This window comes from Mustela erminea, chromosome 8 (assembly GCF_009829155.1).
Source record: "Mustela erminea isolate mMusErm1 chromosome 8, mMusErm1.Pri, whole genome shotgun sequence".
NCBI classification, from domain to species: Eukaryota; Metazoa; Chordata; class Mammalia; order Carnivora; family Mustelidae; genus Mustela; species Mustela erminea.
In genome coordinates, this window is record NC_045621.1 from 102769443 (window position 1) to 102787585 (window position 18143).

An 18143-nucleotide genomic window follows, 5' to 3' on the forward strand; every position below is an offset into this window, starting at 1 on the left:
AATAAAAATGCTCTTGGCGTAATTTTTAAAACCACATTTGACTTATACCATATCCCCAGAATTACTATGGAAAAAGAGTTATTTTACTTTGTTTCAACAAATATTTGTTGAATGTTCAACAGATGCAGGGTTCTGGAATTTTGTTGAGGTTAGGCTGGAGAAGCAAGCAGACTCAGCTCTGCCTTCATAGGACTCAGAGTCTCCCAGGTAGACAGGTGTGGGACAGGTAAGGAAGCAGGTCCTGGTGGGGAAAAGTCCCCGAGGCAGACAAGGTCAGGTTGGGCACCACCCAGAAGACAGCATGCTAGCTGGCCTGACAGTTCTGCTTAGCCCGATGGTAGTCTCAGTCTCCCACACAGACTGGGAAATGGGAGGGAGAAGTGTTGGCAGGAAGGCTCTCACTGAAAGGTCAAGAGGTGGAGACCAACCGCTGGGCAGGAGGACAAGATGGGCTGTGGGGGCGCAGGAGTTTCGAGGTAGAGAAGGGAGGAGGCAGAAAGAAATACAGGGATAGAGGGCAGGACTGAGCTCAATGTCCAGCTGCTGAAAGACGCTGGATCACCTACCACACCAGCTCCATATCTGTGGGGAGGTCAAGTGCTAGAAGCTCAGCTTCTCCATGCCTTACTCACCGCAAACTCTGGCCCACCTGGGCTTGGCCTGATAGTAGGAGAAGACATGATGAGAAACTCAGGGCCCTCTGAGCAATGGCCCAGCTATAGCAGCTCCTGCAGTACCATAAGGGACAACCTCAAGCACACTCAGAAGTCGGACTAGTCTTGGTGAGGGAGCATTTCCAGGTCCTTGGTGAGGGAGCATATCTGGGTCCTCTGCTGCTTGTTGGCCTTCTTACCACATAAGAAGTCTCTGGCACATTTCAGTCCAACACAACCGGAAGTGTGGTTTCTTCAATGCCGTCTAGGTCCAAACTCCATAAAGACCAGGGGCTTCCCAGGCTTCTCTGTGTCAAGCCTGCTCATGTCGTGTTCCCTAGGTTCCCTGGGGCCCATTGGGTGGCAGAGAAGCCCTTTCCCTGTAACTGTGGGTGTCCACAGAAAGAACCTGACAGTACTCAAGAGGCAGCGTGGACAGAGGTATTTGGAGTGCGGAAACTGAGCCCGGTTGACCTGCCTTGAAGCCCACTTCTGCCATGAACTAGCTGGGTCACCTTGGGCAGGGCACTTACCCTTTCTGGTGCTTTGTTTGCCTTGTCTGTAAGTGGGGATTGTCACAACACCACCTCATGGGATTCAAGGAGTTAATGTTTGGGACATGTATGTGACGGGAGGCACTCAGGAGTTACTCTAGCTGCTGTGTCAGCCTTCACTGTTGTGGTTGTTTATTATGTAACTTGAGTCTCTATTCCTTGTGATCAAAAGAACCCATTATCAAGAAATTTTTTTTTCCTTTTTTTGTTTACAGCAAAAAATATGTTATCCCTTTGCAGTGCAGCTGCCCTGTCGATTTTGAGTTTCATATCACTTTGATTCAGTCTCATGAAGCCTTTACTATTGATCCAATATCAGGTAAGGAGAGTCAGGATTTCAAGTTTCCTATTTCCTTAGGGTTCTCAGATCAAAGGGATTTGGAGAGTCAGTCTCAAGGTCTAAAAGAGAATAAGCTACACTTGAACATGATATCTTCACATGTGTAACGGTAACAGATTGATGTGTCTGACATACTGTAAATTGGGATCAGACACATGAGAAGGAGGACACTTTGGGATCATTTGTATTGTGCAGATAATTTGTAACAGTGTCCAGGTAAATTTCTTCCAAGATCAAAACTTGAAATCAGAAGTTAATCCTTTCCTCTTCTAATTTTGGCCCTTGGTTTATCCTTGGGGTATCCATTTCACTCAATTTCAGATAAAATGGGAATTGCATCTCTTACCCAGCTTTTGGGATGTTATTGAAGGCTGTCATGAATTTACTACACACATGGTATGGACAATCTGCCTTTTCCTGCCCCAAAGGGCATAGATCTTTGTTCTGCTCAGAACTTTTGAAAGAAAAATCTCCTCTAAAGCAATTACTGCTTCCAGTTTCTATCTCTTTTGATGTTTGGGTGTGGGCTTTAAATATCTGTCCACAGTGTTCTGCTGTGAACACTAAAATAGCTTTATTCTTCAATGTCTGGGTATCCACTAATCTCCTGATTTTTAGTGCATATATGAGTGTTCAAAGCAGAAATTTTGAATGACTTCTAAATTATGAGATGTATATAGATTATTTCCTAGAGAACCAGGAGCCATTCTAAGATTTCTGAAACACCATGTAGCTTACTATTTATATTGCAAAAAGCAAAACAAAACAGTACTTGATTCTCTTTCCAGAGAGAAGCTTTATTACTTCTAGGCATTAAAGAGGAGAGAGAATATGTGGTTACCAAAATTATATTAAACAAGATCATATTTCTGCTTTTAATTATATTCGGTGTTCTCCCTATAGGCCTTTTGGTAGAATAATAAAAATAGCACTTACTTAGTGACTGTTATGTGCCAGGCACTATTCCCCCGTGATAGATATAGATACATTTGATATATGTTGAAGCCCCTGTATATTTAATCTATACCACAACCATGTAATGTTGGTATAATTATTATTTCCATTTTATGGACATAGAAATGAAGCTCCAGGGACACTCGGGAGTAAGAGGCAGAGGTAGGATTTGAAACCAGTGATTCTGGTTCCGAAGCTGGTGCACTGCCTCATAAAATACAAACTGAATTTCCACCTTCACTCTGAAGAGGTTATAAGAACTTGACCTATGATGGGGGGGCGCCTGGGTGGCTCAGTCATTAAGCATCTGCCTTCGGCTCAGGTCATGATCCCAGGGTCCTGGGTCTGAGCCCCACATCGGGCTCTCTGTTCGGCAGGAAGCCTGCTTCTACCTCTCCCACTCCCCCTGCTTGTGTTTCCTTTCTCACTGGCTCTCTCTCTGTCAAATAAATAAATACTAAAAAAAAAAAAAAAAAAAAAAAAAAAGAATTTGACCTATGAGGTAAGTTGGTAAAGTGAACTAGCTCCTGTGATCTTAGTCTAGACTCTCCTTGAGAGATGACGGCAAGACAGAGGAGGGACTCCTGTCCTTCCCTGGGCCATCAGACCACATTGGACCTCTGGGAATGTCCCTGAAAGCCAGGTGCTAAGACAGATCCAGATAAACCAGGGAAAGAGCATCAGGTCAGTGTAGGAATGAGGATAAGAAAAAGGCACTGGACACAGGCCAGCTATGTCAGTAACAAGAATCACTATGGTGAAGGGGCACCTGGATGGCTCAGTCAATTAAATGTCTGCCTTTAGCTCCGGTCGTGATCCCAGAGTTCCAAGATCGATCCCTGCATCAAGTTCCCTGTTTCTTTCTTGCTTTGCCTTTCACTCTGCTCATTCTCTCTCTCTCTCTCTCTTGCTCTCTCATTCTCAAATAAATAAATAAAATCTTTTTTTAAATTATTAAAAAAAAAAAAAAAAGAATCACTGTAGTATAAAAAGGAATGGCCTTGGGCCTGGCAGCTCCTGGTGCATCATCAAAGATGCTCAAATAGGAAATTGATCTCTTATCATGTAGCTAGTTCACCATCACTGAAGACTGGTGGGAATGTTGTAGAGGGGAGTCAGCAGATGGGACTTAGAGCAAGGCAGTACCCCAAGACATTGAACATTTATGACAGCTATGAAGCCAAGGGACCCATCCCTGGTAATTTGCACTTGTAGCTCTGGGAAGGGTCTGGTTTTCTGTACTGGTAGCAAAAACCTACCAGTGATTCTGATGTGGATATTCCTCAGAGTGGTGTTTGACAATCACTAGACTAGGTTCACCTGTATGATCCTGCCCCTCTTGATGGTCTGTAATTCTGTGAAACTCCATAGGCAGAAGGGAACCACCAAGATTTCTGAGCAATTGTGATAGGAGCTGTTTTTTTGAAAGGTCAGTACTGCTGCAGTGTGCAGGAGTGACTGGGGCTGGTAGAGGCAGGAGACCAGGAAATCATTGTGTTGGGGATGAAATCATGTAGGTCTTGAGAGCCTGAACTAAGCCGGTGTCAGTGGCACGGAAAAGGCAGGGGGAATTGGGAAGGAAGTGAGAGGTTCTTATGGCCAAGGCCTACTTCTGCAAAGAACTATGTCCCAAGATATAGAATATTAATCTACTGAAAGGGTTTTGAAACACAGCCTATTCAAAACCCAAGGACAGGTGAGAGGTGGGAGCGAGGGACAGAAAGTTCCACGTCACCTAGGTACTAATTAAATGGACAGCCGTGAGACAGAGAGGAGGTCACCCGGGGAGTGGGGGTGGCTAGACAAGAGAGATGGACAGAGCAATGAGCCCTGAACACATAGGCCTTCAGGGGACACTGAGGGGAAGTGGGTCCGGGATAGTGATCCAAGAGGAAAATCAGAAGAGTCTGATGCAAGCAAAGACATGAGTGAGGGAGGGAGCTAGCGAATGAATGAAAACAAATGAGAACAAACCAGGGCTCTTGAACTTTGCGGACCCCACCTTTACGATTTGAAATGTTCTGCATTGTGTGGATGGCCTTGCTGATGTGGCTTTACAAAATGATCTCCTAGGCTGGACCCTTCAGCCTCCTTATGAGGCTTAGTGCAGGACACTCTTTTGGGCAAATCTTAGTAACTGATTATCTAAAGGCCGTGGAGACATGCGTCGTCCACAGGATTATACAGCAACATCTTCTCTAGGAACTAGGAGCATCATTTATTCATGCCTTCCAGGCATTCTGTGCTCAGGCTTGCCAAACGAAAAAATTTGGATAGGATAATTCCACTTATAAGATATGCCTCTGACATAGGGCCCCCAACTTTAACTCAACTGGCCATTTGCCCGCTGGGCATCCTTAGGATTCATGTGTGCCCTAGAGCTTCCAGAAGCTGGCTCTGTTGATGGGGCCAAGATCTTCCTGAAATTGGGGAAAAGAAGTAAAGGATTTTGTGAGCTTTATATTGCTGACAAGAAATCATATACAATTAAAACATCAAGAATACTCTCGATAATTTTGGAAGAGCCAGCAATACATGACTTTGGCCAAGATCTTATTAGTGTTGGAGAAGAGCCAAGTGCCAGAAAAAAATTGTAGAACTTGTTTACTTTTGACCACTTTGAGATCCTGGCCATTTGCTTGGTGTCACATACATCAAGAAGAATGCATGCAATTCATATCAGTGGCAAACTGTAGCCTAAAATGGCTAGTTAAGTGTTCCTGAGGACTATTGGCCAGAGTTCTTATGGAAAGTTTTAATACTTTTGTTCTCTTTTATCCCCCCAATTATGAGGACTAGATCAGCCATTAGAAATAATTTTATATTTTGCATTTTCTTATGAAATGCAAATTTATAACCATTTTATATTGATTGGGAGTAATCCTAGAACCTGTGGCCTTGCTTTGGACCCAGACTGCTTTTGGTTATAAGCATTACCTGTGGGCCCAGGTCCACCAAAGGAGTTTCCCTTCACCTGAGATGAGCACTAGGACACTGTAAACACTGAACCCTACCCGTCAAAGTCCAAGGCACCTCTGTATACCTCCTATTCTGTGGGGCGGGGGGGGAGGTATAGGGTCTTGACCTAGTCCAATCATGTGATCTCAGTTGGATTCATTCATTCTCCCACAACACCTGCCAATGTGCTGCCCCCCACCCCACATTTACCTGTTCAGGTTTCAAAAGAAAGTGAATGTTAACCCACTTTTTTCCTCTTTCTTCTTCAAAGCCCCCTTCCTCCCTGACTGAGGTATTTTATCATATAACAAGCCTCAACAACAGGGTCCAGATGCCTTTGGGCATCCATGAGCAAACCCTTTCCTTCCAGACAAGAATATGAATGGGGAAGTTTGCCCTGCTTCTCTTCCCTGCCTCACTATACACCTGTGAATGGTGAGACAGGAGACCTCTGGTCCCCAGCACAAACTGTGCAGGGGACAGGTCAGGGTTGTCAGGAGGATGGTACGACTTTTGGATCTTTGGCACACAGAAGACGCCCCCATAAAATGTTTCTTATTGGTGGCTAAGATCATCATGGATAGCCTCATCCCAGAAAATAGTGCTGATTATATGGCTATACAGAGAAATGGAGACATCCAGGTATGTCTTTGGCAAGTGACAGAAATGAGTGAGATATACCAGCGAAGTGCTTCTGATCACCTTCCAGTTGAGCCAATTTGAGAAAAGCCAGAGGCTATAAGCCAGGTTGGAATAGAATGCTAATGAGAAGTAAAATCAAGGATCAGACGTTTTTATGACTTTCTAAAGCACCAAACTGAATAATGAGGAAGTGAGAACATTTAAGGACAGTTAATACACTGAATGCAAATGGGTTCCTTATGCCCCTTATTTAAGGGCATATGTAACTGATTTGCAGTAGCATACTGAAGAAAGCAGGAAAAGCTAGAGAGGCAGGTGGCAGTTCTTTACACACAGGCCCTGAAGCAGCTGTGTCACTTTGGAAGCGATGTTACATTTTGCCGGACATTAGGTATGTCCTTGACCGGTGATGGTGGTTCTACGCAGAGCTGCGGGCGTAATGCTAAGAATCACTCCCATTTATTAATTGTTAACCACGTGACAGGCACCGCCCCATTGCCCGCCACAATCCTACGAGGCGGGAACTAGTAGCATCATTTTTTACTGCCAATGTCGCCAAGACTCAGGGAGGCCAGATGACCTGCCCAAGGCAACAGGGTCTGTCTGACTCCAGACTCGAGCTCTCACCCCCGTCCCCTAAGCTAGAAGGCTAACAAAACGAGGACACCTTGAAATAGAGGAAAGGAAGACAAACAGAACTGTATCACAGACCAAGAGTTTAGGAAAATTCTATTTTTCGAGAGACAAGCTAGGGAGATTAATAATAGCTCTCCACCCAGCCTTGTGTATTCTTCCTGCCTTTGGGATCCCTAGGTATTGCCTGTTTGAGATGACCATTTGATGGCCTGTCAGTTTGGGCTGGTTTGAGCTTGGTTGATCAACAGCATTCAGTGAACTTCACCCAGAGGCCAATTCCTGTACCTAGACTGAGCTCTGGATCTCTCCTGCCCATTCAGGGGTGCTAGCCCAGCGAGGCCCAGGGATGGGCCAGGGATGGCTTAAACCAACCCTTTCTCCTGCTGGAAAATCCTGTCTTCCAGGAGACTGAAAGGGAATGCCAGCTTCGCTTGCAGGAGAGCAAGCCTTTCTGGGGTTCCCCACAGGGATGGTTCAGGAAGGGTGATATGCCCCAGACCAGGCAACAGCAACAACAGAGTTAAACAAAGAAGATCTCCGGGTGGAAAGGAGTGTGGGAGCTAGGAGGTTGAGCAAACATAAATATTTCTTTAAGAAGTGGTTTTATAAAAAAGTATGTTATAAAAATATGTTTCATGACTTGATACTGATTGAAAAAAACAAACAGGTGAAACCAAAGGACTTGATGAACTACATGGATATAAGTGATAGTCTTAAAATTTACAGCTACAAATAAGAGTATAAAAAACATCAAGAGGTCAGAGCTACTATCTTGCATGCTTCAACTCCAGCAGGAAACCTGGCGGTGCGGACAGTGGGAGGGAGCTTCCATGCTCTGTGTCTCTCTCCCTCCTTAATGGCTTCACCTTCTGTAAGTTTATCTTCCCTTATCTGAGCTGATAGCATTTGCATTCTGTCTTGTGACCAGAAATGCCACAATTACTTCATTTCTATTTCAGTGGAACCCGCGTGTCCACCTCCATTCTTTCATCCACTTTTCCTCCATTCTAAGTTCTTTATGTCCGTTCTTTCCCTGGCTTGTCTGGAATGTGAAACCAGCAGCTTGTTAACCAGAGGTTCCTGGAGGCTACATACCAAGAATGCTTGCATGTTTGACCATGTCTCTGCAGCCTGTCATCTTGAAGGACAACCTGAGTGGGTCGAAGAGTCTTGGTTTACCGAGACTGTTGGCCTCAGAACTTTGTAGACATTACCCAAGTGCCCCTTGCTTTGAGAATTTTTGGGGATGTCAGAGGCTGGCCAGAATCTTTACCTGCCCAAGGTGAATTCTGAATGCCCTTGGGATTCTCTTTGTTTTTGTGTTTGTTTCAGTCTTGAGGTTAAGTAATCTGCCAGGCATTTCTCTGTATCATTTGTTTTCCTTGAATGCGGCATATCCTTCTGATCTGAAGAAAAAGGACTTTTGTTATTTTAGGAAATTTTTCAACTATTTAAACTGAGTATTTTAATCTATTTGCTTTGTTCTCTTGCTCAGGAACATAAATTACGTGTACGTGTTGGTCACCCTTTGCCCTTAGTATCTGTTATCTTCCTTAAAATAATTGAATTTTGTGGGGATTCCTCATTTCTTCCTGCCATGGCTCTACCCATGTGTCCATGCATGTGCATTGTGTATGTGTGTGTGTTTTGTTGTTCCTTCTCATGCAGTGTCTACTTCAGTGACCCTTCCATTTCCCTTTTCTGTGTGTCTCCCAAACCCACCAACTCTTTTTATCTCCTTCTAGTATGTTCCACCATCACTTCCTTGAACCTAGTAACTCTCACTGTGGGAGGGTCAGGCTGTCTGTCATTTCTTTAAGACTCTGGTGAACCACCTGAGTTCTGAGGTAATCCGTCTTGTGATGTTCTTATGTGTTCTTCACCTGCTTTTGCTTATGTCCCTTTCCTTCTTCAAAGCATATTCATTCTTGAATGTACAGTTTTCATGCATAATACCTGTGTTGGTTCTACTCAACATTTTACTCAGCTTTGAGTAGGGCCTGCTGCCAAAAGAAGAATAAAGTGGGAAAGGAACGATGATGATGAAAATAGTTATAGTAGTATCTAAGGCTTGCGCGGCCCTTACCCTGTGCCAGACCCCAGCACCGCTCCTGTCATACTCCCAGTCACACTCATCAGGCAACACTATGAGTAGGTCTGCTTTGCAGGTAAGGAATCTGAGGCATGGGGTGGTTTAAGTGGGTTGTCCAAGGGCTGAGCTAGGATTGGAAGCCTGGGTCTGGCCACAGTCCCACATCCTGACAGAAAACCTCCTGTTGCTGCCCTGGGCTCACAAAAGCCAGGTGGATCATCTGTGCTGCGTGCTGCCATCGCAGGGTTGCCTGCTCCCCTCTGTCCCCATCAAGTCACCTCCAGCCTCCGGGTCCTGGGTCTAAGACAATAGAAATGTCGGGGCAAGGTAAATACTTCTTCAGCTCCCTCCCTGCTACTCTAGGATGCTGAGGTCCGGTCTCTTCTGTCCTCATCCCCCCTTCTCCAGGGCCCAGCCACATTCCTTGTTTTGCCACTTTAATCAAAGAGGAGGTAGATGTATTTTTTTCATGGCCGTTTCCCTTCCCCTTTGGGAAATCAGTTGCCTTCCTGGCTCTCTGCTCACTCCCACACTTTACTGTACAGTATTTGGGGAGCATCTGCTTTTTCAGGCTTTGGAAGTATAGTCATTTCCCTGGTTTAACAGAATATTTTCCTTCTCTTCCATTTTGCACGATTTTTTCTTGTTTTGGTGAGTTTGACAGGAGGGTAGTCAAGGGAAAACAGCTTCACTTGACCATCTTTTATCAGAAACAATGCTGGGTTGAATCCTGTCCTGTGGCCCCACATTGGCATTTATTCTAGAACTAAGCACTCAGCGCCTGCTGTCCATCAGGTGCTGTGATAGGTGCTGGCTGCCCCAGGGAGCAAGAAAGACCTGCCCCCAGCTCTGATGTCCCAGTATGGCGGAGAGACACAGGCACCCAGAGAGGACATTGCCCAGAGTAGAAACGGTTGTGACAGTGGGGGATGGGACCAGGTGACTGCTGTCATCCAGCAGTCAGGAGCTAGGGAAAAGGGTTTAAAGCAGAGGAAGTCCCCAATGCCATCAGGTTTGAACAGATTTGTCGGGGTCACGTTTGAGGGAACTCCCAAAGCCCAGACTGTCTGGACGGTGCGCCCCAAGCAGAAGAGGGCGTGCCCCAAGGGAGTTGGAGAGGCCTCAGGGACCTGAGGAGGGTAGGAGTTAGGGTTTGGTTCTGAGCTGGGAGGGAGTCCAGGAGAGGGTTCTCAGCAGGGGGTGGTGGCTTGACCTCATTATGTTTCTGAGCGGGGACTGGGTTGGAGTAGCACAAACGGGGAGCTGACTGTCCCCTTAGGAAGAAAGCCCAGGTTGTACTGGATGGGTGCCGGCCATGGAAATGACAAATGGTGGCATGGACAGGCTTTGCTGAAGGGTTGGTGAGGCTGGGGACGTGGTCAAGGGGAGGCTCCTGGTGTCCCTGTGAGCAATGAGAGAAGGCGGGTACTGTGCGAGGTGCTTCAGGCAGCTCATGAATTCAGCCAGAAGCATCCCCATGCAGTCTCTCTGGCCTCCCTAAGCTGTCTTTGCGCTGCTGGACAGCGCCCAGGAGAGGGGCGTCGTAATACATGAGGGCGGCACTCACGGCTCCTGGCCAGCAGGTTACAGGCTGGACAGAAAATGAGTTGCTGGGCTGGCCTGGCTCTCCCCAGCGTCCTTCTACTCAGACTGCCTGCTCTGCAGCTTCCCTCTAGTAGAGGCAGGGCCCCCAGGCTGTCTGCTCCTGCTCCCCATGTCTCTGCATTTTGGGTATTTGGTGGACAGGGAGGAAAAGGGAGATCCCAAAAGACTCCATTTTACTAATTATTTCTGATTTCAGCCACCAAGGCTTGCTGGAGGGAAGGGAATTAAAGATTAATATAAGCACTGAGAGAAACACCTGGCTGGCTCAGTCTGTCACCATCTCTACATCATGAGATAGAGCCCCCCTCCTCCCACCCCCCTCCCCAGCCCCCACGTCAGCTCTGCACTCAGCACAGTCTGCTACAGGTTCTCTGCCCCTCCCCCCACTCTTGCATGCGCAAACACTCTCTCTCAAATAAATATATTCTTTAATAAAGTGAGTGCTGGAGTAACTAACAGTCAGTATCTGTTGTGGCTTAGCAAGTTGGTCCTTCCCAGGGAAACCTAGAAATGAACTGGTAACTGAAAGTCTTGGGACTCATATTTTGCCCTTACCAGAAAGTCTGAGGACTCAGTGTTTTGTCTTTTTGTTTTGTTTTGTTTTTGAGAAGAGAGCATGCATGCGTGCACTCATGAGCCAGGTGGGAGGGGGTATTTGGGGGATGGGACTTGGGAAACTGAGGGGGATAGATTAAGGAGAGGCTTAACTGATTGAGTCACCCAGGCCCCCCCATGGCCTAAATTTTAAAGCTGACCTTCCCAGAGGCAGCTCAGTCCTTGTTTCCTGACTTGTAGAATCACCTGCTTTTGGGAAACTCATCCCAGAGATTTGGCATCATGAGGCAATTGCGTCTTCCTTCTTTAACACTCAAATGGGTCAGGTGCAGCTAACCCTTGACAACACAGGTTTGAGTCATGCCGGTCCACTTCTATTCAGATTTTTTTCAATAAGTACAGCATGACTATAAATGTATTCTCTCTTCCTTATGATTTTCTTTATATTTTCTTTTCCCTGACTTGCTTTATGGTACAAATATAGCATATAACACATAGAACATACATACAAATGTGTGTTGTTTGTTATTGGTACGACTTTGGATAAACAGTAGGCTTTTCATTGTTAAGTTTTGGGGGGAGGCAAAAGTTACATACAGATGTTCGACTTCATAGGAGGTCATTGCCTCTAACCCTCATGTTGTTCCGTAGTCAACTGCGTAAGTTTTCCCAAGAACTATTTCCTCTTCCTGACATTTTATTTATTTTTTCAAGATTTACTTTTGGGGGGAGGGGCAGAGGGAGAGGGAGAGAGAGAATCTCCAGCAGACCCCCCACTGAGGCAGAGCCTAATGTGGGGCTTGAGGTGAGGCTCAATCCTAGGACCCTGAGATCACAACTTGAGCGGAAATCAAGAGCCAGATGCTTAAACTGGGTTCCCTGACATTTGATTTTTTTTTTTCTTTAAATAGACTCCATGTGCAGTGTGGGGCTCCAACTCACAACCCTGAGATTAAGAGTCACATACTCCACTGACTGAGCCAGCTGGCTCCCTCTTCTTGACATACTACTAATAATATAATACATAATAAATTATTACTCATTTTACTTGGCACAAACTTTGGGAAGGACACACACTCTGTAATAAGTACATATTATCCCAGACCTGTACATTCTTTTCTTCTTTAAAGCTTGTCCCATTTTGCAGATGAGAAAACTGAGCCACAGTTAAAGTAACAAGCCAAGTCACAGAGCTCCTACAGGACCCAACAAATCAGGGTCTGTGTTATCCGCACACCCTGGGGGTGGTGGTGGCGGCCCGTGAGTGTCCCAGTGGGTGGTGTGTGACTCGTGGTGGTTAAGTCAGATGGGAGGAACGCTCTTGAAGCCGCCCCAACCCCACTGTAATCCAGTGAATCCAAAACACTGGAATCATCGATAGCTTGTTCATGGACAATTTTTAAACTACACAGCTATTAAATTCCCACACAAAGCTTAGAGAGATTAAGAAATTAACCGAACAACACTCAGCTCGTAAAATCCTAAATCCTGGAAAATTAGGACCAGTACTTACTAACACTTCAAGCATGGGACTTACAGGGCTCTGTGATAATTTTGGGAAGATGATCTGTGCTTTCTGAGGATTTCAAAGAAAAAGTTATTTTAAAAGTATAACAATATTGTAATGATGCCATATGAACCTAAAAGAAGAAATGTTTAAAAAATGATCCCCACAATGGGGCGCCTGGGTGGCTCAGTAGGTTAAGGCCTCTGCCTTCGGTTCAGGTCATGATCCCAGGGTCCTGGGATCGAGCCCCACATCGGGCTCTCTGCTCAGCAGGGAGCCTGCTTCCCTTCCTCTCTCTCTGCCTGCCTCTCTGCCTACTTGTGATCTCTGTCTGTCAAATGAATAAATAAAATCTTTGAAAAAAAAAAAAAATGATCCCCACCCCGGGCCTAACTGCCCTAACACCGTACTTTTATTTTTCCATCTCCTTTTGGTGACTGGCCATATTTATGCATACTTTACATAATTATTATCAAGGCAAAGATCCAGTGGAATTTCCCAGTCAACCATTAATCATAGCATTTTTCAGTGTCACTATGTTTTCTTCACTATACCCATTTTATCGATAGAGGTGGATTTTCTTAGGCTTTCACTGAGTTCTCCGTTTTTCCCTTCTCTCTGCCTCTGCCTCAACAGCCTCCCTGCCCTGTGATTTCACATGATCCCTGCTGATGTTAAGGGTTGCGATCCAAAATCGGCCCCAGACAAAACTGGACTGAAGCCATAAAATCGAGGTTTGGGTTTTTGGAAAGGAAGTCATAATTTGGGGGCAGGGGAGCCTTCCCACTTTTCAAATGTGACACTTTCTCTCCTTTCTCCCAGCATTAGTTTTGCCAAGCAGTAATTTGTCTCTGTGAGGCACACCTTTAAGAGCAGTTAGCCTCTGACAGCCGCAGCCAAGTTCCGTTAAAGAGCCACACTGATGGAAAAAGCAGTGTACCTGGGCGCCCGGGCTACGCCTCCAGTGTGCTTTAGCCATTAGCTGCAGGCTGGGAGCACTTAAAAATAAATCAGCCAGGTCAAGGCAAACATTAATCCTTGCTCCAGAGCTTGTTAATTTTTTAAGTTAATGAGCTGGAGCAGAAGCACTAGAATGTTCTCAGTCGGAAGCGCCCCACCCCCCACCTCCTCCACCAGCAAACCAGAGGTCAGACAGTGTATTTTCTGACCTAGTTGGGTGGTCGGTGTCCTGAACTGTATGCAGCAGTTTCTGTTCTGCTGATCCTGGGCTGGCCCACAGAACTGAGCTCTTCTGCTGATTCACTGTCCCCCGCAGCGAGCTCTTGGGTCACTAGTGGGTAGCATTTCAAGATTTGGACTTCTGCGGGTGCCTCGGTGGTTCGGTCAGTTAAGCGTCTGCCTTTGGTTCAGGTCCTGATCCCAGGTTCCCGGGATTGAGCCTTATCCATCTCCCTGCTTCTCCCGTTCCTCCCTGCTTATGCTTGCTCGCTCGCTCTCTCAAATAAATAAAATCTTAAAAAAAAAAAAAAAAAAAAAAAGATTTGGACTTCTGCTCTCAGGAAGTTGACAAATACCTATTTCTGAAGCCCTGCACTAGGGTTCTGGGAAGGTGAACGAGCTTTGGGGCCATGTGTCAGCTCTAGGGGCTTGCAGTCAAGTGGGAGAGCTCTAAACTCAAGAAGGCAACAGTTCAGGGGGCACATGGATACTGCAGGGCTGACAGAAGTGTAGAGGAGTGAAGGCTTCCAGGGATGGAGAGTCAAGAGGAGTTTCATTCACTCATTCAGCAAATATTTATTGAGTTGGGGACATTGTAATGGACGTTGGTAAAACTGCATTTGAGTCTAGGGTAAAGCAGATGCCAAGACAGAGATTTTGGAAAGTAGGATTAAGAAACTAAAAGAAGATCTGGAGAAAGGGCTTTCCAGACCGAGGGAATAGCAGGTGCCAAGGCCCTGGGGCAGCAGAAGCCCAGTCCGGGAGAGTTAGTGCATAGGCCCCTCTCCACCTTCAGGTCTTGGCTGCAACATCTCCTCACCAGAGAAGCCTTCTCTTCATCCTCTCTCAAATAGTACATCATGTTTCACTTGCCTCCCCCACCCTGCTTTTTTTTTTTCTTGTTGGTATTCATGACATGATTTTATATTTTATATTCATTTTTGGTTTGCTTGCTTGCTGTCCCCAGCTAGAAAGTGAACTCTGTGAGATCTGGGACTTTGTTCTGTTTATTTTATTTTTCAGGTGCCTAACATGTTGCCTGGCACAGAGTAAATGCTTAGTGAATGCTGAGATGGCCAAATGAAAGGTTCATGTGGTTGAGTATAGAGAAGAGGGGAGACAGTGGTATAAGATTCAGAGGACATAGATGGGAAGGAGGGAGCGCCAAGCATTTATGAGGGAATTGTGTGAATGCTCTGTAGGGACCATGCAAACAAAAGATGCACAGGGGCCTAAGAAGTCATCTAGAAGGCGAACCAAAGAGCCCTCCGTGGGAATCACAGCAAGCGGTAGCCCTTCTTGTGCCTACTACATTGATCTTTCCTCTTTTCCTCCCCCTCGCCCTCCTTTCCTTTCTCTCTTCTATTTTTCTTCCCATGTTTGTTGAGCACTTACTATGCTCCAAGCCCCACTGACCCCAGAGATACAAAGAGGAACAAGACATTGTGGGATATTTGACTTCAGAAAGAGCAGTGGCCCAACCCAAAGATTTGGAAGGAGAGATTCAAATGATGCCCAAATGTAGGGAACTGAATTATTTGGGCAGAAACTTGTATGTGTGTTCCTAGTTTTTCTTATAGCTTAGAGTGTTAACACTGACATCTGATAATTGGCTTAGAGATTATAGTTCTAGGAGTTCATGTCTGACTCACTAACGCTGTTGGATGTGTATATATTTCTATAACTGAGAGTCAAATAATTATTATAAAGAATTAACGTAGCAGTTGGCAAATAAGATCAACGTAAACATGCGAAGTCAGTTCACATGGATTTAATGAAAAGGCTATATAAGGATAATAGAAATACTTGGGCTTACTAGGGGAGGAGTGTGTTTGTGTGTCAACCTCTTTGATGGGACTTCGCAGGAAAAAGAATTGTGTTGTCTCATTTCCTTCCCCTCAGGAATAATCCCGGCTAATGGGAAGGTGAACGTGACAGTCAAATTCACACCATTCAAGTACGGGATTGCACAGATAAAAATGCAGCTGTGGATCTCACAGTTCAACTCTCGGCCGTATGAATGTGTCTTCACTGGAACGTGCCGTCCCAACATGGCTTTACCGTATGGCTGCTTTGGAATGTCTTTGTTTCCTCCTAAAACTTTGTAAAAAAGATCTGTGTCTCCATGTCTTCCATTCTTTCTTTTATAACAAAATGCCATCAAAAACCATACTTAAAATGATGCACTTTCAGAAAATACTCTTTAAAGTCTAACAGTAATGCATACAATAGCTCTAGGCTTGTGTCGGTAGCTGTTCCTGCCACGAGGGAAGAGAGGATCGAGAAATGGTAGATGGAGGGATACTTGCCTTCACTGAACCCTGCTGCTGTGCTGCTTGATCATATGACCCGTTTTGACCATATGTGTGTATTATATATGTGTGTATCACATGTATGTATATCCCTGACCCTATGTATTATGCTCTTCAAATTTTTTTTTAAGATTTATTTATTTGAGAGAGAGAACACCTACTATGGGGAAGGGCAGAGGGAAAGGGAGAAGGCATCTTAAGCAGACTCCGCGCTGAGCACAGAGCCCAACATGGGGCTCCCTCCCATGACCCCGAGATCACGACCTGAGCCAAAATCAAGAGTCAAACATTTAACTGAATGGCCATCCAGGTTCCCCCACTCTTTCAAGTATAAATCATAAGACAGGAGCAGCATAACTATTTTCAAAATTTCATTATAACATTATAATGAAATGAGGGCCTGCTGTGTGTGGTGTCCACTGCAAAGCCCCATGGAACATGGTCCACCTGAAGATGCTCCCAGCAGAGGGACCAAAAGAAGTCATGGATCACAAGTGACTTCAGCATAGGGCAAAAATGAGAACCTGCCACATGGGAGGTTTTGCTGGGTTTTGTTTTTTAAGAACCCTCAGCATTCAAGTCTGTTTAAAGATGTGAAATGAGATTAAGTTTTACGTCATAAAAATTTTTTTCCAAACTCCTATTTCTGTTTGAATGTGAGCTTGTATTTTTATATCCCAATGTACCTGGTTAAAATGGTAAGTTTTTCCCAATATTCATGATACTTATAAAAGCTGAAGGAAAACTTGTCACAGTTTTGATCTATAAGGAAATCTATAAGGAAAATCCTTATAGCTTTTTGAAAATGATAAAGAAATAGCTGACCATTCCTTCTCTACCCTCACACATAGATAGACCTCACATAGCACCCTCATTCGGCATATTATTATGTAGAGTATCATCCTTATATCAAAACATGAACTAACTCCATGACTCATTATGTATTTATATCATGATCTTCTTCCGAAAACTTCAAAGGAGCCTGAATCAACTGTAGGACGTTAGGGTGGCCTGCAGAGCCCAAATCCTGCAGGTACTATAGGAGAAAGAAAATCATGCCAGCAATAAACACGTAGCACTGTATATAAATAAAAGACCATAGTAATTTTTCTGCTATTTTCTGGCCAAGAAAATGCGATTTGCTATGTCACGTCACATGCTGCGATGTACAAATGACTTTTTTTTTTTATGCTCTATAATGTCAGTTTTATTTATGCTTTTAGAAATCTTCTTAGAGCACTTTGGAGTTCCAAATTTTTAATCATAAGCTCTTCTCTCTTGGTAGTATTTTATATATTTTTTGTTTCTTTTGGATATTCTTAATATGATTTTTCTTAAGAATAGATTAAATTTATGTAATAGAGTAAGCTTTCTTTAAGGGAAAACTGCTTATCTCCTTAAAATTGAACCTTTAAAATACTCATGCCAGGAAGTATTAAGTAAACCACGAATCTGAGTTTTAGCTGTGGTTATTTGGAAATTGTTTCCTATAGTCTTCTTTCTTTTTTTTTTTTTAATTTATTTTCAGCATAACAGTATCATTATTTTTTCACCACACCCAGTGCTCCATGCAATCCGTGCCCTCTATAATACCCACCACCTGGTACCCCAACCTCCCACACGCCCCCCCCCCCGCCACTTCAAAACCCTCAGATTGTTTTTCGGAGTCCATAGTCTCTCATGATTCACCTCCCCTTCCAATTTACCCCAACCCCCTTCTCTCTAACTCCCCATGTCCTCCATGCTTTTTGTTATGCTCCACAAATAAGTGAAACCATATGATAATTGACTCTCTCTGCTTGACTTATTTCACTCAGCATAATCTCTTCCAGTCCCATCCATGTTGCTACAAAAGTTGGGTATTCGTCCTTTCTGATGGAGGCATAATACTCCATAGTGTATATGGACCACATCTTCCTTATCCATTCATCCGTTGAAGGGCATCTTGGTTCTTTCCACAGTTTGGCGACCGTGGCCATTGCTGCTATAAACATTGGGGTACAGATGGCCCTTCTTTTCACTACATCTGTATCTTTGGGGTAAATACCCAGTAGTGCAATTGCAGGGTCATAGGGAAGCTCTATTTTTAATTTCTTGAGAAATCTCCACACTGTTCTCCAAAGAGGCTGCACCAACTTGCATTCCCACCAACAGTG

General features: G+C 44.7%; 1 protein-coding gene across 2 annotated transcripts in view; it reads left to right on the forward strand.

The window, feature by feature from the left end:
- The window catches only part of CFAP221 (cilia and flagella associated protein 221), an 84172-nt gene that overhangs the window by 26558 nt on the left and 39471 nt on the right, over window positions 1–18143 (forward strand). For both annotated transcript variants that reach the window (XM_032353870.1, XM_032353871.1), the window contains exons 7-8: window positions 1423–1526; window positions 15578–15737. In XM_032353870.1, the coding sequence (XP_032209761.1) occupies window positions 1423–1526; window positions 15578–15737 (264 nt within the window). The remainder of the gene's footprint in view (window positions 1–1422; window positions 1527–15577; window positions 15738–18143) is intronic.